Source organism: Haemaphysalis longicornis, unplaced genomic scaffold (assembly GCF_048455015.1).
Source record: "Haemaphysalis longicornis isolate Haplotype H1 unplaced genomic scaffold, Haemaphysalis longicornis Haplotype H1 scaffold_1, whole genome shotgun sequence".
NCBI lineage: Eukaryota > Metazoa > Arthropoda > Arachnida > Ixodida > Ixodidae > Haemaphysalis > Haemaphysalis longicornis.
In genome coordinates, this window is record NW_027526203.1 from 159,354,127 (window position 1) to 159,380,035 (window position 25,909).

The 25,909-nt window shown below is 47.5% G+C and overlaps 1 protein-coding gene across 1 annotated transcript; it reads right to left on the reverse strand.

Annotated features, from left to right (window-relative positions):
- Window positions 1–23,576: 23,576 nt before the first annotated feature.
- LOC144155439 (uncharacterized) lies at window positions 23,577–24,005 on the reverse strand. The gene has a single exon (XM_077686872.1). It carries the CDS (start codon window positions 24,003–24,005, stop codon window positions 23,577–23,579), a length of 429 nt encoding a protein of 142 aa, XP_077542998.1.
- Window positions 24,006–25,909: the final 1,904 nt, after the last annotated feature.

Below are 25,909 nucleotides of genomic sequence, written 5' to 3' on the forward strand. Positions count from 1 at the left end.
TTGCACTAACCCAGGAAAATACCCGAAATAAATTCCAAAGATAATCATTGTCACGATGATTATATATCACAAAAATGAATTGGTGATACCAAATAGATATTTTATTGGAACAAACGTCCGTAATGACGCCGTGCAGGTGGCTTGGGCTGCTGAAGTGACTTCCTGTGAGAAAAAAATGCTGGGAGTGGCATTTGGGTTTAGTTTTCTAACGCCAAGCTTCTCCAATATCGGTTGCTCAAATTGATCCGTGAAATAATCCTATTGAGAATGGAAAAAAATGTCACCACCGAGTTTGAGATGTGCCGCAAACACTCCGCAAATTTAGGCCATAATGCATTGCAGAAAAGAGTTAGTGAGCGTTCTACCGAATCATGGTCAAATTCGTGTTCGTGCATCTGCTCAGTGCCGCGTCCACGCTCAACTCGCTTACACTAAAACCGTTTAACAAGCGCTTTGCTGGACAAAAATATATTAGCTGAAAATAATATAGTCGCTTAGTGAGTTTTGGTTCAAGTCGCATTGACTAGATACGCTGCGCCGTTGACTACTAAGATGAAGTAAGCGCGCGCACTGCAAATGTACGGCATCACGTGTAATGCAAACGTAAGATGTAATTAATGGTCTTCTGTGCATACACGGAAGAAAGGGCGTACAGCCGTTGCGGTGCGAATATGCATTTCAAGTGCCCATTCAAACGTGCACGAATTTAACAAAGCGATAACAGAAATTGCGAATCAAACGTACGTCAACGGCGCGGACACTAGATTAGCTGGCCTTAAATTGTTTTACCTAGCCGCAATTTTTTTTTCTCGTAACAGCCTTAATTTGCGCCGCACCGACCAACCACATATTACGCAGCAAATCACTCCAATGTCATAACAACGGGATTATAATACCACCCGGGTCGCTAACACAGAAAACATGACTTCACGCCACAAAGAGCTTACACGCACACGGAACGCACCCGCTACATGGACAGACGCAAGCTGCCATCGGCCAAGACAAGTGCGAATTCAGGTGAACAGTTCTAGCGTCACGAAAACCTTACGACAACCGACTGAACATGCTACGCCGCTGATAATTATGCTGGAAGTTAAGCGCGCACATGACAAATACACGGCCTCTTATCCAAAGCAAAGCTTACCACGGAACGAACTCGCCGCTGCGCGCAATTCCTACTCAGAACGACGATCGCGGAAGGAATACGCATTTCTTCGTAAGTGACCGCTCAACTTTGCGCAGAATTTAACAGAGCAAGAACAAGCATTCAGAAACTTACCTCGCAAAAGAGTCATTGATTGATTGATTGATTGTAGGGTTTAACGCGCCGACGCAACGCAGGCGATGAGGCGCGCCGTAGTGGAGGGCTCCGGATTAATTTTGACCACCTGGGGATCTTTAACGTGCGCCGAAATCTCGGAACACACTGGCGTTTTTGCTTTTCGCCTCCATCAGAAAAGCGGCCGCCGCGGCCGGGAATCGAACCCGCGACCTCGTGCTCAGCAGCGAAGAGTCATTGCAGCGTCGGCCTGCAGTATGCCCGTTAAAATCTATGCAACCAAACTTTTCTCCTTTCTGCGTCGCGTTTGCTGGACGGAATAACGAAGTCTTTTGCCCTCCCTGACGATATTCGCGCTGCCTGAGGCACAACACATCGACACCGAGAAGCAACATAAAGCGACACTGATGCGACATTTGTTCGGAACGAGCAGCTATTTCTTACTTTGCTATTAGCTGGCGCCTACGATAAAGCCGCCAGTGAAGCTCCGTGGCTCGGCAGCCAGAAATGGCGCCGCAGCGGCGGCGTTGCGCAATGTACCAGCCAGTGAGGCATCGGCAAGGCGACCCGGCGGCGGAGGCAGAAGAAAAATACCTCGTGACTTTTCTTTTGTCCAATGGCGGGCGGCGCTGGCCGGAGAAAAAGAAAGTAGCAAAACACGGAGGAGGAAAGGAGCGCGGGTGAAGGCGAAAGGCGGCGAGATGATAGAATGGCGCTACCTTATTCTGAGCGGTTCTGGCACTGTGCTATGGAGTACTAGAATGCTCTACTAAAATCGGGGTTGGTTGATTGATTGTAGTGCTTAACGCGCCGACGCAACGTAGGCGATGAGGCGCGCCGTAGTGGAGGGCTCCGGATTAATTTTGACCACGTGGGGATCTTTAACGTGCGCCGAAATCTCGTACACACGGGCGTTTTTGCTTTTCGCCTCCATCAGAAAAGTGGCCGCCGTGGCCGGGAATCGAACCCGCGACATCGTGCTCAGCAGCGCAACGCCTTAGCCACTGAGCCACTGCGGAGGGTAAAAATCGGGGTTGGTAGAAAACGTTTGCGGAGAGCAAGCGCAATATTTTGTACGCGCTAAAAGCTAGCTCTCGTTATACTAAAACTCCATCGCAACCATCGCCTCACGTTCCGCAACCTCACCCTCAACTAACCAAGGAGGAAGGAATCATCTGGAGTCGATTACAGACGCCTATTACGGCGCAGCCATCCTCCACTATATTCCTCCTACCAAATGCCCCCTCACCTGTCACTTCTGCCCCTCTCTTAATACTACCTGTACCACGTGGTGTAGGCCTGTCAAAACCACCCATCGCTCACCCCCAATCCCAACCCTGCCCTCTAGCAGTGGGAGGGTCTTCTGACCAGCTCCCGTTACGCTGACCAGGTCTTTCTGGTCACCCGTAACAGGGCTGCAGCCAAATACCAATAAGGATACCTGGACTGAGGCGAACCCTCCACACCGAGTGAACGGCTCACCGACCACCGTTTGCTCTATTAAATGTTTATACCTTCTCTCTCATTCTGTTTATAAATCCCGCACTCCGCTAACGGCTGGACAAGCTGACGGATGGAATGGGACGGGATGTTTACGCTCCCACACCACGCCTAAAGATGTCAGAGTCACCGCGCGGACGGGGCGACGACATGTGTTGGTGCGTATGGGAGTCTAAAATATGTGAGCGAATATCTAAAGAATCGCCACGACATTCCTTACAGTGAGCACGTCGTTCGTTACAATGTCGAACTTGGTCGTGTTATGGTGACACCATGCTCGCGCGTACACAGGCAGTTTCCATTTCGTTATTCCGACCGGTTCTAAACATCTATAACCGGCACCAGCGGCGTAGCCAGATATATTTTACGAGGTTTTTTACGATGATGATGACGATGATGATGATGATGATGATGGTGGTGGCAGAGGTCGGCAAACTCACTCATGAGTCCACTCACTCAGACTCATTTGGACTCAAACTCACGCGTGAGTTTGAGTTTGAGTGAGCGCGAGGCTAGTGTGGCATGGTGAGTTTGAGCTTGAGTGAGTTTGAGCCGAGTGATCACGACTGAGTTTGAGTCCAATTGAGTTTGAGTCATTTTGAGTTCTGAGTACATTTTGAGTTTGAGTCCATTTTGAGTTCTGAGTACATTTTGAGTTTGAGTCCATTTTGAGTTCTGAGTACATTTTGAGTTTGAGTCCATTTTGAGTTCTGAGTACATTTTGAGTTTGAGCCCATTTTGAGTTCTGAGTACATTTTGAGTTTGAGTCCATTTTGAGTTCTGAGTACAATTTGAGAGTCCATTTTGAGTTCTGAGTACATTTTGAGTTCTGAGTACACTTTGAGTTTGAGTCCATTTTGAGTTCTGAATACATTTTGAGTTTGAGTTCATTTTGAGTTTGAGTTCATTTTGAGTTCTGAGTACAATTTGAGTTTGAGCTCATTTTGAGTTCTGAGTACATTTTGAGTTTGAGTCCATTTTGAGTTTGAGTCCATTTTGAGTTCTGAGTACATTTTGAGTTTGAGTCCATTTTGAGTTCTGAGTACATTTTGAGTTCTGAGTACATTTTGAGTTTGAGCACATTTTGAGTTTGATTACATATTGAGTTTTGAGTACATTTTGAGTTCTGAGTAAATAGGAGTTTTAAGTCCATTTGGAGTTTGAGTACATATGAGTAGCCTAGCAGGCAGCTATGGTTGGCTGTTAAGTTTCATGCGTCACTGTGGGCTCGGAATTCAAGTTACCTGCGGGTATGGCACCAATCGCGATCTGCATGATCGGTTGGGAAGGAGGTGGTGTCTGATTTTTTTTAGTTTCTTGTTGAATTTTTATGGCCATAAGCACTTGCTGTATACCTAATTTTCGCGGCTGGGCGCGTGAGTGATAATTGACTGGTGAGGTCATAAAAAAGGGTTGTCTTAACTTTTCCTCCTGACGGATCCACTAAGAGCGTGGGAAAGGGTGGTGGGAAAGCACACGGCGGCGCTGGCGTGCTGGTTGTTCGCCTGCTACTGTTAACGGCTTGATATACTAGGGGTCACAAAGGAAGAGGTGAGAGCCGGGGGGAAATGGGGGCGGGGGCTGTCCTTTCTACTGTTTCAAATGAATTAGCTTAAGACAGAATAATGACCACATTAGATTGGGTGAAAAGTGAAACTGATGAGGCTAAGGCGTGTAAGGTATCAAATGAAAGGTCCGGATTAACGGAATCACGCGGGGTAAATAAAAAAAAATGCTTCCTGATTGTAGTCATCAGGCAGTCATAATGAGTCATAGATTGGGTTAAAATTCAAAATGACGCTGCGAGGGCATGTGGGGAATCAAATTCAAGGTCTCGATGTGGGGAATCATTCGGGACGAACATGAGATATGGATATATCATGACGTAGTCATGGTAAATCAAAGATTCGGTTAAAATTCAGGTTCATGACGCTAGGGCGTATCAAATTAAAGGTCTCGATGAGGGTAATCACGTGCTTCCTGGTTATTAACATGACATAGTCAAAATGGGTCATAAATTAGGTTAAAATTCACAATGATGCCACTGGGTGTCCGGGGTATCAAATTGAAGGTTCCGATAAGGAAAACCACGTGGGACAAAAATGTGGTAGGGCTATATCATGAGATAGTCATGGTTAGTCATTGATTGGTTTAACGTTCAAATTGATTCCGCTAGGATGTGATGGGTATCAAATCAATGGTCTTGATGAGCCGAATCACGTGGGAGAAATACAAAAATGCTTCCTGGTTATAACCATTAGATTGTCATGGCGAGTCTTATATTGGGGTAAAATTCGAAGTGACCCCGCTAGGGAGTGTAGGGTATCAAATTTACGGTCTTGAAGAGGGGAATCACGTGGTACAAATAAAAAAAAGGCTTCGTAGTTCGAATCATGAGATGGTCATTATGAGTCATAGATGGGTGTAAATTCAAGGTGAGGCCGCTGAAGCATGTGGGGCGTCAAATTGAAGGTTCCAGAGGGGGTCCACGTGGGACAAATATGAAAATGCTTTCTTGTTATAATTATGAGGATATCGCAAAAGGTATACAGCAAAAGGTACACACTCCCACTCACACTCCCACTCCCACTCCCACTCCCACTCCCACTCTCACTCTCACTCACACTCACACTCACACTCACACTCACACTCACACTCACACTCTCACTCTCACTCTCACTCACACTCACACTCACACTCACACTCACACTCTCACTCTCACTCTCACTCACACTCACACTCACACTCACACTCACACTCACACTCTCACTCTCACTCTCACTCAGTCACACTCACACTCACAATCTCACTGTCACTCACACTCTCACTCACACTCTCACTCACACTCACACTCTCACTCTCACACTCTCAATCTCACACTCTCAAACTCTCACTCTCACTCTCTGACTGTCTCAATCTCTGTGAGGCCATGTGAGTTCTGAATTCATTTTGAGTTCTCAGCCCATTTTGAGTTCTGAGTTCATTTTGAGTTTTGAGCACATTTTGAGTTTTGAGTCCATTTTGAGTTTGAGTACATTTTGAGTTTTGAGTACATTTTGAGTTTTGAGTACATTTTGAGTTTGAGTACATTTTGAGGTTTGAGTACATTTTGAGTATTGAGTTCACTTTGAGTTTGAGTACATTTTGAGTTTTGAGTCCATTTTGAGTTTTGAGTTCATTTTGAGTTTGAGTACATTTTGAGTTTTGAGTCCATTTTGAGTTTGAGTTCACTTTGAGTTTGAGTACATTTTGAGTTTGAGTCCATTTGGAGTTTGAGTACACTTTGAGTTTGAGTACATTTTGAGTTTTGAGTATATTTTGAGTTTTGAGTCCAAACTGAGTTTGAGTACATTTTGAGTTTGAGTACATTTTGAGTTTTGATTACATTTTGAGTTTGAGTACATTTTGAGTTCTGAGTACATTTTGAGTTTTGAGTACGAGTGAGTTCTGAGTTTTGAGCTCAATGTGAGTTTGAGTTTGAGTGAGCGCAGATGTGCTGCTCAGCATTGAGTCTGAGTTTGAGTGAGTGGTGATTCGAAAAAAAAAATTGTGAGTGAGTTTGAGTGAGCCGCGCCAACTTTGCCGAGGTATGGGTGGTGTTGATAACTTTATTGGACCAAAACTGGGTGAAAGGAGGAATAAGGGGAAGAGGGAGCCTTCCTGAATTCCTCGCCCTCAGATGGCAAACTGCAGCCCTTGGGCGCGAGCGGCATCTTTCGCCAGTTGGACGAGCTTGATCTGTATTTCGGGGTCGGAGCTAAGCAAACAGGTTTCCCACTGCTCCGCACTGGTGCTCGTAGCATGCTCGTAGATTTCGTGGCTGAGCATCAGAAGCCCAAATTCGTTGCACGGGGCGACGCGCCGACAGCGGGGCCGATTCACGCCTCGTCCAAACCAGACCAAACCGCCCGCGGCCGACATGCCCAAACTTGCACCGCCGCAGAGTCGACTCTCCTTTTCGCGTCGCGGCGGCTCGGCCTAATCATGCATCGGGGGAACGACCGGCAGCCGAGGCCTTGGAGGCGGCTTCGGTGAGACGGCGACGGCGTCGCCCTCCATTTCCCGTCGGGGCGGCTCGGCTGACGCAACCGCTTCGCCTCCATTCGTTGGATTTCAAACTTCTGATTGGAGCGATTCAAACTTCTCGGGGCCGCAAACCCACCCGGAGGCACTTATCGTCGGCATTTCTTCGGCGACACTTTTCGCAGGCACCAAGTGGAAAGGTGCGCCGCGTTTGTGCGAGCCATGTAACGCTTTGTTAACTTTGCACATACAGTACAAACTGAACTTTTCATCGGCTCGAAAACTTCATCGCTCTGCTCTGCGCCGCGTCGATAGTGGACGGAGCAAGGCAACGCCGCTACACCGGTGACTGCGCTCGGATGGCCAATCGCAACAGCGGTGGCAGCGGTGGCAGCGGTGGCAGCGGTGGGATGGCTGATTCCCAACATCAATGACAAGCTGGGATGCGGGTCACACCATTGGTGACTGCCGAGTCACAACAGAGTGTAGCTCACTCCGTGCACCGTTGCATAGATCATTGTAACGGTCCGGATAACTGTAGCGGAATAATGCGATTTTTTTTTTATTTATTGTACCCTCAGGGTAAAAATACATTGTAGAGGGGAGGGGCAATAATAATCAAGTAAGAAACGATACAAGCACAAAAATACTTCGAAAAGAACATTAGTGAAGAACATCAAGTTTGTATGGGCTGTCTACTGGGTTACAACTCAGTGCACAGTTGAAACATAAAAAAAAAAGCCTTGGCAGTCAAAATAGAAGCAACGAAAACGCTTCCAAATAATGAGAACACAAACCAGTGGTTAGAATTTTCACCGAACAGCGGGTAAAAAGGAACAAAAAAAATGGAAGAAAAATGTACAGACGCGACAAAGAGGCCCTTATTTCAACAGCGCATGCCCACGCAAGAACAAGATGCGGTATATCCAACAATCTATAGCGTTATCGTGTACACTAGGAAAAAAAGAAGAGAATCATTTTGGCAATTCCAATTTACAGATAATTCTGAACAGAGCCCGCGCATGCTCATAACAAAACAAACATAAACAGCAGCACAGAAGGGCACATAAATGACATTCCACCATGCTGAATTTCCGCGTGCCGTATATGACACTGCAAGGGTAACATAGCGGGAACCGGAATTGAAAAAGTTAAACGAAAGTAGAGCACTACGACGTGAGTAAATTACTCAATGCATTTTTAAAGAGAGTCGGATTGACTATGCTGGTGATGGAATGGGGAACACGATTCCAGTCATTACATGTTTTGGGCAAGAATGAGGTTGAATGTGTGACGGTATTTGAATGAGGAACATAAACTTTCTGGAGATGGTTTTGGCGCGACGAGATGTAATTTGGAGGCCTTATCCAGATAGCATGCAAAGCAAGATTATGATAGTAGATTTTGTGAAAGAGGCAGAGACGGGCGTTTTTCCTTCGGGTGGCTAGTGCGGAAAGGCCCAAGTGAAACTTCATCTGCGTTACACTGGATGTGCGATGATAATTACCAAGAATGAAACGGGATGCACGGTTCTGAACTCGCTCAAGCATGTCTATTAATGTGGAGTGACCAGGGTCCCACACTGAGGACGCATATTCAAGTTGAGGGCGGATGTATGTCGTGTACAGGAGCAGTTTTAGAGCTGCAGGAGCAAGGAAGAAATTTCTGCGGAGGTACCCTAGTGTCTGGTTAGCTTTTGCTGGGATATGTTCGATGAGTATTCCAGGAAAGGTTGTTAGTGATGTAAACACCAAGGTAACGGTACGATGTTACAGGATCTAATGGGGAATTGCTTAAAGGAGCCATGAAGAGAAAATACAACTTTGTTTAATTTGAAAGAACTAGGATTCAGTATCTCACTCAGCTCCATTAGAGCCACAAAAGATGTTTTTTTAACGGAAAAAAAGCAAGAAGTATTTAAAAACTTTTAAATTTTGCGCCACAGTGACGTGTTAAGAGCAAGAATGACGTCATACGGGCCAACAATAAAACATAATTTTCAGTGCGTTAACTGCACTTTAGCATTCAAGTGATACGGTCAAATGGAACTAGAGGCCCCATTACAGACGTCCAGTCATGCGTCGTCGCGACAGGTCAGTCAGGCGGCCACAAATCGCACAAACAAGGTTCCGTGACGTCATAGAAAAGTTGCGGGAAATTGGCTAGGGGGTCGCGACTGCTTCACACGTTTTCTTTAATATCTCCGTTATTTGTTCGAAGATTGCGATGATATTGGTATCATTGTTATCGGGACTAAGCAGTCTTTCTAATAAACCCAACTTGTATTTTGTCTTCATGGCTCCTTTAAGTAGTATGTTGGAGGCACATCACCTTTACGGCTTATTCGCATAACTTTGCATTTCTTAATGTTTAGCTCCATTTGCCATGTTTGACACCAAGATGTCACAGTGTTGAGGTCGGTCTGAAGGTTTGTAATATCCGAGTCACTAGTAATTTTATGGGAGATGACACAGTCGTCAGCAAATAAATAAATTTGAGAGTGAATGTTACTAGGCAAGTCGTTTATATAAATTAAAAAGAGTAAAGGTCCAAGTACCGACCCTTGGGGGACGCCTGAAAGAACGGGGGCTGTGGGGGAGTTGTAATCATTGGCGTTGACAAACTGTACACGTGAAGTTAAAAAGGCATGGATCCATCCGATTATTAAGGGCTCGATATTTAAGTTGCTCATTTTGTAAAGGAGGAGTGAATGATTGACCTTGTCAAAGGCTTTCGCAAAATCTAAGAATACGCAGTCAGTTATGTAACCATTGTCTAGATGTTCATGTAGCTGGTTGGTAAAGTATACTAACTGAGTGTCGCAGGAGAAATTTTTGCGGAACCCGTGCTGAGCGACTGTGAAAAAGTTGTTACTCTCAAGGAAACGGGTAACGCGGGGAATGCGCCAGCTTGTAGCTAGTGCATGAAATCGTGCGTGCGCCACTACTTCTGGGCGACGCAAGGAGACCAAGTTCACAGGCAGCGCACACGTTGCCTGAGACACCGCTCGGCGTAAGCGGACCTCGACAACAAAAATGAATGAGCTTTCTTTGATATGTAGCCGACACAAAGCATCCTCAAAAACATTCTTGGAACGTGTCCAACAGCACCAATATCCAGAATTACCCTTTTTAGGCTGTTCTGTGGCGCACGGATAGCCGAAAGTATACATGCCCATCGTCAGTGACCGCACGGTACACAGTTGTGTTGCGGTCATTTATGGTGTAGAAAGCGACACGGAGGTGTGAAGGCCGCAGCTAGGCTAACGACCCCTGCCTGTAATGTAGGCGGCCAGCGACGGTCCAAACGGACGCCACGACGTCCCTTTCGGGCGCCGAGCAGCTGGGTCGGGCCGTCGGCGCACACGCGTTCTGCCAAGCACAATGTTCTATTTCGCGGCCGCCAGTCGGCGCCCCCCTGTCGCGCACGTGCGCTTCGTGAAGTCACGGTGTTTACTTACAGGGAAAGGTCCATTCTCCGTTGCCTTTTTGCGGAAACGCGGTTTCGTTCACAAGCAGCCCGCCTCGGGCTTCAAAAAGCAATGTACTCCCTGCGATATTTAAAAAAACTGGTTGATTCCTTCGTCATAGGAATCGGTAAAACGCGAAAGTGAAATGTGCAGCGAAATCTGCAGCTGGAGGAGGGGGAGGAATAAACGTCCCTATAAAGCAGTTCGCCTTGGGGAAGAGTCCTTATTCCAGGACCCCTTGAGACCGTCCGGCTTCTTGAGCCCTCTTCACCAGCCAAAGCTGGTCATCAGGGTCCGAGCTGGTCAGTGCTCCCCACAGGCCGATGCGACTCAACTTCCGCATGAGATTCGCCAATTTATTGATGTGGCCCCACTGCCCCGGAACATGAATCCAACACACCACCAGGATCGCAGAGATGCCAGAGCGAAAGCAATCTTCAAGCGGTACGGCCAAAACTCCACCACAGTATACACGGACGCAGCATCCTATCCCGGGAGGAGAGCTATGACCGCTGTTGTGACTACAGCTCAAGCCCTCCTCACAAGTGCATCAATTCCAACCACCCATGCACTACAGGCACAACAAGTGGCCATAGCCCTAGCAATTGTTAAAACCCCTGCACAGCTCATCATTACGGATTGGCAACAAGCATGCAGAACATTCTCGAGCGGCTTCCTCTCACCCTGCGCCACACAAATTCTACTGCAGCATCCGCCACAACACCGTGTAAGGATTATTTGGGCTCCCGCCCATGCCGACGTCCCCGGCAACGAAGCTGCCCACCAGCATGCCCGAGATTTGACACACCGGGCTAGTCAGGAGTTCGGCGAGCAGTGGCGTGTCTGTCCCCTTTTGTCATACACAGAAATCACGCAGCACTACCGCCTGCAGCGAACAATGTACCCTCCTCCACACAAAAACCTCACAAAAGAGCAAGAACACCACCTCCGATGCATCCAAACCAACACCTTTCCCCACCCAACTAGAGCCCACATTCTGGCCCCCACCCTCTACTCTCCGGAATGCCGCTTCTGTGAGGCTCCGGGCACGCTTTACCACATTGTGTGGGGCTGCGAGAAGAACCCCAACCTACACCCCCTGCCCTTCCCCTCCCCTGAGCACTGGGAGAGAGCACTGACCAGCTCGGATCTGCAGCTGAGCATGATTTGCGACCGGCGACTGTCTTGTGGGTGGGCTTGGCGAGCGACGTCCTTCTGGCGGGTTGCTTCGGCAAAGGTGTACTGGCGTCATTTTCGTGATGATTTTTGATTTATTGATTCCTCAAAGGTCCCATTGGGACATTACATGAGGGGTGGGCATGACACGGCACTTGAAAAAAAAAGGTAACAACATTGTAACGGCAACAGACGATGTACAGTAATTATAGCGGCACTTCTATATAAGGAGTGGGTATGATGCAGTACTAGAAAGGAGGGTTACAACAACGTACCGACAGCAACAGAATGGGTACACTAATTATGGCGGCACTTCTTCAATGGCGTGCTTGAAACGAGATTGGTCAATGATTGTAGCAACTGCAGCAGGTAGGTCATTCCAGTCTTGGGATGTGCGTATGAAAAATGATTGTTGAAATGTATTAGTATGGGCACGTTCCGGATAGACTGCATTGGTGTGACTAGTACGGGAAATACGGTGGGCTAGTTGGATGTACTGATTTCTAAGTTGTTGCGAGTGGAAGAATTTGTGGTAAAGACACAGTCGGGCTATTTTGCGGCGAGATTGAAGTGTAGGAAGGTTAAGTTCTGCTTTTAACGCTGAAACGCTTGAATAGTGGGAGTAATCAGACAAAATAAATCGAGCGGCTCGATTTTCGACAGATTCGAGGGTGTTGATCAAATAAGTTTGGTAAGGATGGAAGATAGCGTTTGCATATTCTAGTTTAGGCCGCACGAAAGTTACGTATGCAAGTAATTTTATTGAGGGAGGGGTTAGTTAAGATTACGGCGCAGGTAGCCAAGAGCACGGTTAGCCGAGTTTGTTATGTGATTAATGTGACAGGACCAGTTTAAGTCGTGGGATATATGGACACCTAAGTATTTAACCGAGTCAGCAGAACCAATAGCAATGTTGTTAATAGTATACTTAGGTTGCACAAAATTGCGGCGGCGGTGGAAAGAAACGTGCACAGTTTTTTGGATATTTAAAGACATCAGCCAGTTATTGCACCAATCCTGCACGCGAAATAGGTCTTCTTGTAATGCGGATATGTCACAGCTACTACTTATAGGGCGATAAATGACGCAGTCGTCAGCGAAAAGACGGACTTTCGACGTAAGATTTATGGGGAGATCATTTATATATATGAGAAAAAGAAGTGGCCCAAGGACGGTTCCTTGGGGAACACCGGAGAGCACGTGCGTGAGTGATGATGTATGCGAACTGACGTGGACAAATTGCTGCCGGTCACTTAGAAATGCGCTTATCCAATTCAAAACTAATGGGTCCAAATTAAGCCGCGACAATTTTAGCAGTAGGCGATTATGTGGGACTTTATCAAATGCTTTTTCAAAATCAATAAAGATTGCATCAGTTGGAACGTTGCGGTCTAGGCATGAATGTATGTCATGAAGGAACATGGCAAGTTGAGTGTCGCAAGAATGATCTTTACGGAAACCATGCTGATTAGGATTGAAGAAATTGACGGAATTCAAAAAATTGGAAATGTGCGAATACAATATATGCTCCATGATTTTAGAACAGACACTGGTAATTGAAATCGGACGGTAATTATTAGGGCTCAAACGATTTCCCTTTTTAAATACTGGGATGACCTTACCGATGCGCCAGTCATAGGGAACCGATCCTGTGTTCAGAGACTGTTGAAAAATGAGTGAGAGAAACAAGCTGCTCATGTGTTTGGTGTTTTTTAGCACTTTAGCATTTATACCATCAATACCAACAGATGATGAATTTTTCAGCGAGTCAATTACTTTGACTATGCCTTGTGGTTCAAACATAATACTCGGCATGGGGGGGGTAATCATAAGACGGGACAGTGGGAAGGTCATTCAATGGTTCACGCGTAAAAACCGCGCTAAATGCGTTATTCAATATATCTGGTACTTCACGGTCCGGGGTAGGGAGTCCAGAGCTATCGCACAGCGAAACACAGTTAGATGCACTGGGATTAATAGTTTTCCAGAAGCGCTTCGGTTCAGTGCGTAGCATAGAGGGTAAGGTGACAGAGAAGAAACTTTGTTTAGCGTGGGCGGTTGAGGTTTCGTAATCGTTTTCAGCGGCGTAATATTTCTGCCACGCTTGACTCGTGTTAGAATTCTTTGCTGCCCGGAACAATCGCTTTTTTTTATTGTTTAAGCGTTTAAGGGATGTATTAAACCACGGAGAACTCGGGCATTCAGATATCGTTTTAGTAGGAATATAAAGGCGTATTAGGCGTTGCATCTCTGATTTAAAAAGAAGCCAATTGGATTCAAGTGAGCGCTGCGCGAAGCTGACTGCAAAGTTTTCAAAGAATGTTGATAAGTCCCGGTTCATACTGTCGTAATCCCCTTTATCGTACAACGTAAGTGTTTTTCTGGTTTTTTTACTTGTGTGTAAACTGCATGAGAATGAAGCGTGCACAACCAAATGATCACTCAGGCCACGCAGGTAGGTGATAGGGGAGACGTTCTCAGGGTGTGAAGTTAAGACAAGATCTAGTATGTTAGACGAGTGGTCGGTAACACGCGTAGGCTGAGTGACCAGTTGGGACAATCCGAAGGTGAGGCACGTGTTGATAAACTCTCCAGGGGGGGTATTTTTTGATGACATAGAAGCAGTATCAGACCAATTTATACTAGGGAAATTAAAGTCGCCAAATAACAATATAGGACTGTTTGGGTGGGTCGTTCTTAGTTGGTTCAAATTTTCATGAAACAGACGTGCAAAAGAAGTGTCAGTACTAGGAGCGCGATAGCAAACTCCAATCAAGATGCGCGGGTGGGATGCGTGGCAGCAGAGCCAGACAATTTCTAATGGCGATGTAATATTGATGCGCACGCAGCGTAGGTCGTGTTTCGTGGCTACCAGGACACCGCCACCGCGCTGGTTGTTATCCCTGTCCTTGCGAAATATGTCAAAGTCAGGGAGACATGGCAATATTTCTGTATCATCGATTAACGAGTTAAGCCACGTTTCTGTTATTAGCACAATATTTGACGATGAGGAATTTATCAAGTCGCATAGCTTATCCCGCTTCGGAATGACACTTCGTATGTTGGTTAGCAAAAATGATAAAGACTGATGGGAAGAACGTGGCCCGCGTAGTTTATTTGTTGGCTGCTATGAACTCTTTTCGACAACCGTATTTGAAGCATGATCAAATACGTAGGTTTTGTTGTTTACGGTCAGTGTTTCATGGCGTAGCTTGTAACTCGAGTTTTGAGTTTTCCCAAATTCAATTAGGCGCTTACGGGCAAGTCGAGTACTAGGGGAGAGATCCTGAGAAATGCTGAAGTCGGTGTCTTTAAGCTTACTGCTAAGTGACAGTATATGGTCCTTATCTTTAAAATGCACGAATTTAACTATTATTGGTCTGCACTTTCCGGCGCGGAACGTGCCTATGCGATGGGCCCTTTCAATGTCACGGGGTTGAACGGTAGTTTGAAGGAGGCGATTGCAGTGCTCAATTACTATTTTTTCCGACTCTTCCCACGATTCGTTTTGGGTATCCTGGTGCCCATAAAATACCAGGTTATTGCGCCTTGATCTGTTCTCTGAGTCATTGATTCGAGCCGTCAACACTTTTATATGATGAGCATTGTTATCAGCATCCGACTGCAGTCCCGTCAGTAGCGGCCTCATAGTCTCTAGGGAAGCATGGTCTGACTCGATCTTATCTAGCCGCTCCTTCATCTCTCTGAAGGTCTTTTCATGCTCCACTAGCGTTGTCTGAATCGCTTTTAATTGCTCTAACATAGCTGACTGACCAGATTCCAATTCTTTAAGTGCCTTGAGCATTTGCGACGAAACGTCGGCAGAGTCAGAAGAGTGGGGGGAGTCAGGCCCAGGGTTCGTCTCAACATCGCCAGCTAACAAAAGAAGCTGCACAAGCGCGTTTGTACAGTCATAAGCAAAAGTACAAAACCAGTGTGGGCTCGGCAGCACAACTAGGGCACGGTAACTAGTTCGCTTAGCAAAAAGACAATAGCGGTTTGTTACCTGCACCAAAAAGAAGCGAGGAAGGTTAGCTCGGTCCATTGCGGTGCTGCCGAGCCCACTGAGCGCTGTGACGATCCGGGCGAGCTTTATATCCAGGTTGAACGCATGCGCTGTGCAGGACGTCCCGGGTTCCAGATAGGTGCGGTATCGCCAAGATGTCACCAGATATTGCCAGTGGAAGTGAGGCGGCTGCGTAGATCTGGATGCGCGTGGCCTTTCGGTGTCGGTAGCTGCCGCTTCGTCCGCCTTCCATGTCGAAAGACGGCCCGTGAACGGCAGACCCACGGTGTCGGCCGTGGCAGGGCAAGCGACGCGCACACCGGGTGGTTCCGAGAGCTGTAGGCACCAAATTCCGAGAAACTGCACCAAAAAGAAGCGAGGAAGATTAGCTCGGTCCATTGCGGTGCTGCCGAGCCCACCATGATGTCATGATGGATATGATGTCAGTGATATATTGGGGTATGGCGTCATAAAACACTTTCGTGTTAAGATATAAAAACCGAAAACGAACAACCCTAAGTATAACGTACTCTTTAGTACTAAAGGTTGCTTTCCCGCAAGAAGAGCCTGTGTGCAAGGGTGCACCCTTTACAGGCCGCTTGCTTCGTTGTACTGGCGTCACTTCCTGGACGGATATGACGTCAGCGAAATCTTTGTGTTAAAAAAGAAGAACGCTTCCCTCGTGGTCACCCGGTTCTCAGATATCCGAGCATTTTTGTTTTGTTTTTGCTTGCATGCTTTTCTGTTAGTTTTTTTATATCCGATTCCCTCACTTCTTTTTTTGACTGCCCTACTCGTTATTTATCTCCACCGCATTTCCACACCTTTCAAATAAAGATAACACTTTGGCCATCGATATCTGGTCATCAATGTCTCTGAGCTATTGTTCAAAGCATAAGTTGCCCTGCGCTTCTCTCACTTCAAAAGTGGCCCATCCTTTGTCTCCCTGCACTTCCTCGTTGGTTATTTTACTGTGGGATCCTAATGCCAATCGAGCTACCAACCCCAAGTTCAAGTCCAGCCTTTAATGAATATTTATCTGATTTGGCACACAATACCCCACTTTAAAAAGTTGGTGCCAGCACGATTACGTGGTTCCAGATTGCTCTCGCTATTTCGGATTTCTCTCCCTATTTCATATCCCCATAGTGCTCTGTGTTTCACGATAGAGGCGTTTCTATTTCCCGTCATTCTAAACGCTCCTCACGTGTTTTCAGACAGGCCTGGCCTTCTTTATTCATATAATCAGATATTTGTTCTTCGTTGCCAGCATTATTGTAGTTTATGGAACTGTAGCGATTGTTACAGGCTGCCTCATTAAAAACCATAACTCCTGACTTTTCCGTGCTAAACTTAAATCCTAGATCAGTGTCTTATTTTCCACACATATCGGTGACTTTTTGTAGACCAGGTTCGTTATCTGCTAGTATATCTGTGCCGTCCGCATATGTACCGATTCCGGGATATGTTGTTCCACTTCCTGCCGGTTGCAATTATAGTACAGATCGAAACTATACTATAGTGTCCTAAAGCTTTCTCTCTACTCTTGCTATGTTCAGCATGAACATAGTGGAGACAAAAGAAAACCCTGTGTTAAACTTCTATTAACTACCGGTTCGGTGCACTTTATGGCCTCCCAGGTAATTTGCACCTCGCGCTCATTGCAAATATTCTGCAGCAGATGTATAAAATGCTGGCGCAATCCCTCTTGTTCCAGTAGGTTCCCTAAAAGTTCTTTATTCACACTGCCGCAGTCGAGCTGCTTGCGCGCCACCTCGTAGAAGGCCGCGCAATAGACCGTATGCAAAATGCGCCCCGCCATCTCACGTCGACTCCGGTAACTAGGTCCGCCATTTTGGCACGGTCGTTTGAAACTGAAACCAATTAGCGAAACATAGAAGGCGGGCATTGACCGCTCTTGGTGATGGACTACAATGCCGGAGCATTGCTTCGTGCCGCAGTGCACGCAATGCTGAAATACCGGTACAAATGGAGAAAAGGTACGTGAAGTTCCACGCTTTTGAGCGAACTTCTGACGCGAACTATGCCGGCGCGAGCAACCTTTGTGACACGCTGGGTGCGGTGCGCTGGGAGCGAATATTTGTCGTTGGTTCGCTAAGCGCGGGATTCCGTAGTCGCTGTCCGGATGAAAAATACAGCTGCGTTGGAGTTCTGCGGTACAGCCTTTGTATTCTACATGAAGCCTGAGCGTGCGACACCTATTCATGCGACTGACAGCGGCGCTCGACTGGGAAAACAGTACCACACATGGTAGCACACGTTGCCAAAATTAGGCTGTTTCTTCACTCGTCCCTGTGGCTCTGCGCCCGCTTCATTTCATTGTTACCGCTTAGCCCCTACACGAGCCTTTATCTTACCTAGGGCTATAAACAAACTTTTTTTGCCGCACTACGCCGTCACGGCGCGGTTGAAAATTCTCTCTGTGGTGGGCACGCACGGTATGGGAGGGTGTTGTTGGTTTCTTTTACGTTGCATTTAGCCGCGTGTCGTTGCAGAAGTGGCGTACACTGTTTTATGATGATCTAAGAGTAGAAAATTTGAGCTTTTGCACTTGGTTCCCGATTTGCCGGGTTGAAAGGTTTGTTGTTACGTCAAGTTAACTTGGTGCCCATTGTCATTTCAGCCACGATGTATTTACTGCCGAATATTTTCCGACTAAAATACACACTCACTCCTCTAGTTTGCCACATGCTGCATGCATGCCCCCGACGTAATGATAGTGGCCATTGATGTAGGTAGCCGAGACAATTTTCAAGTTTTATTCAAAAAGAAAAAAGAAAACGGCCAGAGTTGCATCAGGCCGCCGCGCATCAGCTTGAGTTCTTTTGGATTTTTTGTATCCACAATCCCAGTAAATTAAACTAATTCGCTGATTTATAGCGCGTGCAGTATACGCTTCGAGCTTCCCGATCGCTGCGCCGCCTGCCGCCGCTTCTCCGCGGCGTTGACGGGATTTGCGCTGCGTGGCTGAGAGGGGCTCGTGCAGTGTTTGGGCTCTGTTTCGCTTCTTTTCGCCTTTCCGCGCCCTAAAACAAACTTGTTATGGTGACGTCTATAGGCAAAGAGTACGTTATGTCACTTAAAAAGCAGCTGCGTCTTCGTAGAGTACGCGATCGCCTCCAAGAGCTGCCTGGGGACGCGGTTCTGCGCGCTTCGTCGCCGCTCTTCCGTGCGTCACCCATGTCACCTCCAAAACATCAGGCACAAATGAATTCTACTTTCGCCTCGTTTAGACCTGATGCTGGCACAATGAGAGGTTGGCTTCATTTTGCAGCGTCGACAACGAATGCGGCTTCGTTTAGAATATATACGTCGCAGAAAAATATGTTTCGGGGATGTGATTACCCATTCTTGGACAATAACTTATGCCTTTTATAAGAATATAAACCATGCGAAAATGTTAAGTATATTCCAAGCCTGTGCGTCGTTAAATATGTGCCTACACACGCAATATAGCAAGAACCAAGGCAAGTTAATAAAACCACGGAAAAATAAATGCTGTGAAAGTGCGGAATTAAGAAACACAATAGCTCTAACGGAAATGAAAAAAAAAACAGTGCAGCTTCTGACATGCTAAATACGTATTTTCGTCGAAACTTAAGCCAGGTAGGGTTCACTAGACGCGAAATGCACTGGTATTTCGCGAGACATCGGCGGGGGGGGGGGGGGGGGGGGGGCATGGGAGGGGGACGCTGTGTACAAATGCGGAGCGGAATCCAGCAATGAACGTTCTAGTAATCCCACACACAAATCTCGCGTTCACTTTCCTTTCGTTTTTCTACTTCAACGAAGAGCTGATCGTACGGTGCACGCATTTCTGGAAGTATACAGGGTAGCCTGTTCAACAAGCGATGAAAGGTGTCGTTGGAATTCCAACGACCAATGTGATAAGGCCCTCTTATTTCAGTTTCTGCTTCATTCTGCAGGCTTCCTGTGCCATATGACGATATTTTAAAGAATCATTTAGTCGCGGACACGGATTATATTCTAAGCCCGTCTCCGCGCTGCTCGCAGAGGATATATGTAGCAGATGAATGTTTGCGGGCGCTCACTTCACGACAAGACGACTCTGTCGTGTGCTGATCCCCGAGTATAATTATGCATTGTCCATCGTACTTTTGTTGAATATTCCCGAAATTAACACAGACTGGCTTGTAAATGGTGGTGATCAATATCTGAGGTATAATATTGGCAAACGTAACGTAACTGGCGTGCTGTCAGGTATGAGTGCTCCGCCGATTATGTAAGTGCACAAAACCGATTTAAATCGTAGTGTATAGCCGTAGCATGAACACCTAAGTAACCGGTGGTTACGGAGACTCAGGTAGTAAATTCAGGTCAGTGCAACTACAATCGGCTCCATCATACGCCGGTTCCGCGACGCTGGCCTGTGACACACACCTGGCGCTATACAGACCGAATATACCACACTTAGCTCGCGTCAGAAACATTTACACTGTCGTAAACATACCCCCTTTGCGAACAGAGTGACTGCTCCACATAAACATGGATTTCAAATGCCCGCAAACGGTAAATCACAGTCGTGAAGGGGCCGCAAAAGCAGCGGCGGCACTGCGGAGCGGGGCGCGGACTCCCGCGGCTGCTTTCAAAACGGGCCGCTAGGGGGATTTCAGTGGCGCCCCTACAGGCCGCGCTCGAGGCGTATAGCAAACTGTGGATATAAATGGAACAAGAGGAAGCATTCGCGCACCCCTGCATGGCGCTGTCTAGTAAACACGACGTTGCCCATGGCCTCTGCGTGCTCGCGAGTTGACCACGGCGAAATGTGCCATGAATGCTCGCTGGTAGCTCACAGGTGACCCTTCAGGTGCCATGCCAGTCCTTGTTTCTGTGAGGCCAGCACAACTGGGGCAAAAAACCGATTCCCAAGGCTACCAAGTTTTCTCCCAAGCGCCTGCACGGCACTTTGTTGCTGCTCGCATTGCTCCTGTACTCGACGTGCATCGAACAGACGCATTGGCGAGGGAAGGGAGGGGCCATTTTCTCGTGGGCTTCTCTAGTCAATGTCTTGGACACTCGCTGGCTTGATGCCCTGCTGTCTCGGACGACCCCACTGTTGTGGCAGCTTAGTGCACGCAAGCTCCGGTGGCGCCTCTTAAAACCTTCGGCTTGCGAGAGGGCGAGTAGGTGCACAGCAGCCAGGATGTGACTCCATGCTCCACTGCAACCCGCCGGGCACTCGCACGCTGCCTCCACAATCGCCCCACTATCCGTCTCAAAGGTGAGGCACACAACATAGGGCCGGCCACTTTTCTTCTGGGAGCGAAAGCAGCTGCTGAGCACATGGATGAGGCCCAACCTGCAAGAACAGAGAGGGTAACAGTAACTAGCACTCAGGGAAGAACAGGACTAGTCCGCTACAGTTTATGGTAAAGGGACCGAGCAGAAAACAGTGGTTGCAAGGAACAGACTCAAAATGACCAGATTTTGTGTCTTGCTTAACACTGTTGCAAGGGCAATAATCTACACCTCGAACAGCAATGATGTCAAAATTGTTCGTCAAGTTCGAGCATGCAAGTATCTCTGCATGCTTTGTTAATGCATTTTCAAGAGAAGGAAGTTTAACATTTAAAAACCTCACCGTGGGTAATGATACCAGTACCCGCATAATCGTGTTCGTCATAACTTAAGCAAGCAATATTATGATTATCTGGAACTCACTTCCACAACCTTTCGAGATAAACAGGTAAACATTCGGGCTATACCGATGACCCATCGAATTAAAAAAAATATTCTAGTTCAGTGAGTTCGAGCTAACGAGGTTTTACTGTATTATCTGTTCGTGCACACCAAAAACATGCGCTTTAGAAACAAACACAACCACCCCACCGCCAAAAAAGGAGAAGAAGGACACACAAACAGATTTTTGTGGCAGAACATGCGCAATAAATAATTAAAACACACAGAAAAAAAATTCAAGGCGTATGTGCACTTTTGTAGTTGACTTCGCCGCAAAGCGCCATTGCTTTGCGGCAAATGCGCGGGCGGACGACCGTCACGAAAAACCGCCGCAACCTTTCCGTAAACATCTTCGCCAAAAATCACCCCATAAATTCGATGTACAGCATTTGAAAATTTCCCCGCATTTCCCCGAGGGGAAGAATGTGAAAGTGCGAATGCACGAGTTGTATTTGCGCGGTTCGGTAATGTTCGCGAAAGAGAGATCACACACACACACACAACTACAAAGAAAGAAAGATGCATTTATTCACAGACACCTATTTGTGTTGTCGTTGTACTTTATTGCTAGAGCGGATCTCAGCTTTGAAATTTCGTGTCAGTACTCCTTTAAGCGGGTGCATTAGCCCTTCTCACGCCCGATTCCTGGCCAATCCCCCACGTGGGTATGTGCCATGCACAGACACCTATTTGTGTTGTCGTTGTACTTGATTGCTAGAGCGGATCTCAGCTTTGAAATTTCGTGTCAGTACTGCTTTAAGCGGGTGCATTAGCCCTTCTCACGCCCGATTCCTGGTCAATCCCCCACGTGGGTATGTGCCATGTCAGCGGCCAGGCAGCGCGCGTTCATCTCCCCCCGTTGCCAAGGAAGACGAGGAGATTCCTGGCCAATCCCCCACGTGGGTATGTGCCATGTCAGCGGCCAGGCAGCGCGCGCCCATCTCCCCCCGTTGCCAAGGAAGACGAGGAGCGCGCGCACCCGCAGCTGTTGCTATGTGGACGGACGGCGGTCGCAGGAATTCAGGGTCGCTTATAAAGTGCATTCGCACTTAAAATACCTAATCCACCCACTAGCGGTACGGTCTGGCGATTGTCGCTTTCCTCTTTCAGGGTTACTGCAACAGGGTCGCCACGCATTTGCATGGTAAACAACGCTGAACAAAGTGCTATACAAATGCTCATACCGGTTAACTCGCCTCAAGGAAAAAACAAAGAAGGATTTACTTACTGCGAGTCGCACGTGTTTGTCCGCACCGATGAAGGCGAGCAATGCGCCTCGGTGGCTAGGCGGCATGCCCTGCTCCGCTGCCGCTCGGATAGGTCTTTGGCGCGGCACCCCGAGTGGTATGAGTCTTCAGACACAGTCGGCAGCGCAGACAAGTCCTTCGTCCACAATCCGCGGTCGGGAGCCGAAAAACGCCGTCCAGTTTGAACCATACCGCGTTACCGTCACCTACTGTTCCACAGTAAACAATACGAGACTTCCCGATCGGCGCCCTTACCAATATGGCCGACGGTCTCGTTTACATCAGTGTTGCTAGATCACCAAGTAATTTCGCATCAGGTCTATTTCACTCTCTTTTTTCCAAAGCGTTTTTTTTTTTTTTTAATTTCAGTCTTGTGTTTATATAAATACAAACGTTGTTCTGTCTAAAGTGCACAGGCATCCTGCTGCACGGAGCCTGAGTTACCCGCCGCGGTGGCTCAGTGGCTAAGGCGTTGCGCTGCTGAGCACGAGGTCGCGGTTTCAATTCCCGGCCTCGGCGGCCGCTTTTCTGGTGGAGGCGAAAAGCAAAAACGCCCGTGTGTACGAGATTTCGGCGCACGTTAAAGACCCCCAGGTGGTCAAAATTAATCCGGAGCCCTCCACTACGGCACGCCTCATCGCCTGTGTTGCGTCTGCGCGTTACCCCTACAATCAATCAATCAATCAATCAATCAATCGAAGCCTGAGGTTTGTTTGGAGCAGCATAAAGGGAACACGTGTAACCCCTGACAGGAATTTTATTTGTTTAGAAGGGTCCTGCGTATATATTCGTCATGTTAAAGAATTGTTTCAACTTTTGGCAGGCCGTTTGGGTCGAATGCAGACAGACAGACCTAAATTATCGCATTGGGGCATCCCAAGGAGGACTGTCGTCCTTAAAACTTAAATAAGCCACCGTGTTTCCTGAACAAGCAAATCGCGCTAAACCGAAAACAATTGGTATGACACAAATTTTTTTTAATTGTGCAGAAACTTACCCTGACAAAACGAATAAAGCTTCAGTTCGTGGTAGTGGTAACAAACATTTGAAAATACTGCAAAAACACTCACGCTATAACAGTGCTAATCATCCCATTACAATTAAATGTCTGGGAAAAAGTTCGGAAAATATATTTAAGATGACTGTTAAAAAGTTTCAAGATCGACAAGCCAACAATTCGGCTTTTTTGGCCCTTCCCACCCGCACAGCGGCGATTCTTGCAGCCTCAAACACCTTGCGCAAGCCTCCCTCCGCATTGACGGAGCCCTTGATGCGGCTCCAGGCGCCTCTCTGCACTAAGACAAGGCTCTGCTCAAGGCAGCTCCTGAGGTGTGGGTGGCCCAAAGCCTGCGATTCCCGAGACGTCGAAGGGCACGTTGGGGCAGAAGTGGCGTGCAACTCCCGCCGCTTGTCGAGGACGCTGTCGAGTGAGTCGGAGTAGCCGATGCCGAAGCGGACGAGAACGACGTTCATGCCCAGATGGGTCAGCGGAGGCGGCCATTCGTGATTCTCTCGGCAGGTTGCGCCCAAAAAGGGCCCCTTCTTTGCATTCACTTCGATGTCATGGACACGATTCCTGAACATCGTGGGGACGTAAATGTGGTAAAGCTGCTCTTTGATGAAGACGACCTCGAGGCACCGTTCCCTGCCGAGCCTTCCTCCGAGAGTAATTTCCTTACTCCATCCTGCTGTGTTATGTGGCCTTCCTCGCTGAAATAGAACAGCTTTTTCCTTGGACCGCGCTCAGTCTGTAACCTCCACTGCCGTGGAACGAAAGGTCAACGTGCAGCTCGGTCAACAAGGGAAACGTCGTCCTTCTTTACTTCCAGCCAATTATTCTAGCCACTGGGAGTACGCCACATATTCAGGACCAAGTTTTAACGATACAAAATATGAATTGGGTACCAGCTGACAATACCTGATGACAATTTTAATTGTTTCACATTTTGTTTTGTTGTGCCCCGAAATATGCCTAACTTCTAACTAACTGCAGCTTGTAAATTGCTCTCACTTAAAAAATGCGCACTCCGTGATGTCGGTACCAAAAAGGGTGGTCTTGAGCTATACCTATCCTTTCTGCCACGCTGATTACACCGGCGCTCCGAATCCTGCCCTTGACGCTCCCTTTCCGCTGCAAGACTTGACCAAGCTCTCTCTTTTGTCTCACTAAAAACACCACTCCCTGCCACGACCGTAAAACTTACAAAACTATCCGCAACTTGGGCAATGCCTCTCTAACCGCTTTACTAGATTTCCTCAACAACCACTGGACAAACGGCACCCTCTTTCCGCAATGGCGGCACGCAGATATATCACTAATTCCTAAGCCCAACAAGCCAATCCAGCTCTCCAACCTTCGCCCCAACTCCCTCACCTCTTGTCTCGGTAAACTCTTTGAACGCATGGTTCACACCCGCCTCACTACTCACCTTGAAGACAACAACCTATTCCCTCACACCATGTTTAGATTCCTCTCACACCTCTCAACTCAAGATGGTCTCCTACAGATCAAAGAGAAAGTCATCGATCACCTCAGCAAAATTCATCCCAGTGCTATCTTGGCCCTCGACGTAAACGGCGCTTTTGGAAACGTCACACATCAGGCCATCTAGAAGGACTTCGAGAAACCTAGTGTGGTGCGTGTACATATAACTACGTGCGGGCCTTTCTTACCGACCGAACTGCCACCCTTTGGATCGGACCACTTCGATCCGACACATTTCGCACACCTCCCAAAGGAACCCAACAAGCATCAGTTATATCACCCCTCCTCTTCAACATCGCTCTCATCAAGCTCCCACCTCTCCTTCAAACCATTCCTGGTCTCCACCATGCCCTATACGCTAATGATTTAACTCTTTGGACGACCACCGGATCTCCTGGCACACAACAAGATTACCCTACAATAAGCCATCGACACCATTCTCGCTTATCTCCGACCTCGAGGCCTCACGCGTGCCCCTATAGCAAGCCAGAACCCCTCATCCTCCGCTCCCGAACTCGTGGGCGATCTCCAGTTCCCACACCCGATCCTGCTCCAACAATCGGTTCCACACCCATTCCTAAAGTACGCACTCTTCGTATACTCGGAGTCCAATTCCATCAAGATGGCTCTGGCGCTGCAGTTCTTCCCTACCTTCAAGCCACTGTCACCTAACTTACCCATCTCATCAAACGCATCACAAACCAACGCCAGGGGCTCAAAGAAGACGATATAGTACGACTAATTCAAGCACTTTTAATTAGTCGCATCACATATTCCACCCCATACATCGCCCTCAAACCTAAAGAACGGGAGAAAGTCGACATACTAATTCGAAAAGCTTTCAAAATTGGACTTGGCCTCTCCGCTCAAACCTCTACGTGTCATTTCTTCGAACTCGGAATCCACAACAACCTCGAAGAACTCCTGGAAGCTTAACGCAACAGCCAACTCACCAGACTCCTCCTTACCACTACCGGCCGATACGTCCTCCAGGTCCTCGGAT

Bases quoted from the DNA above. Each gene is read 5' to 3' on its own strand.
- LOC144155439 (XM_077686872.1), bottom strand. From the start codon at position 24,005: ATGTTCAGGAATCGTGTCCATGACATCGAAGTGAATGCAAAGAAGGGG.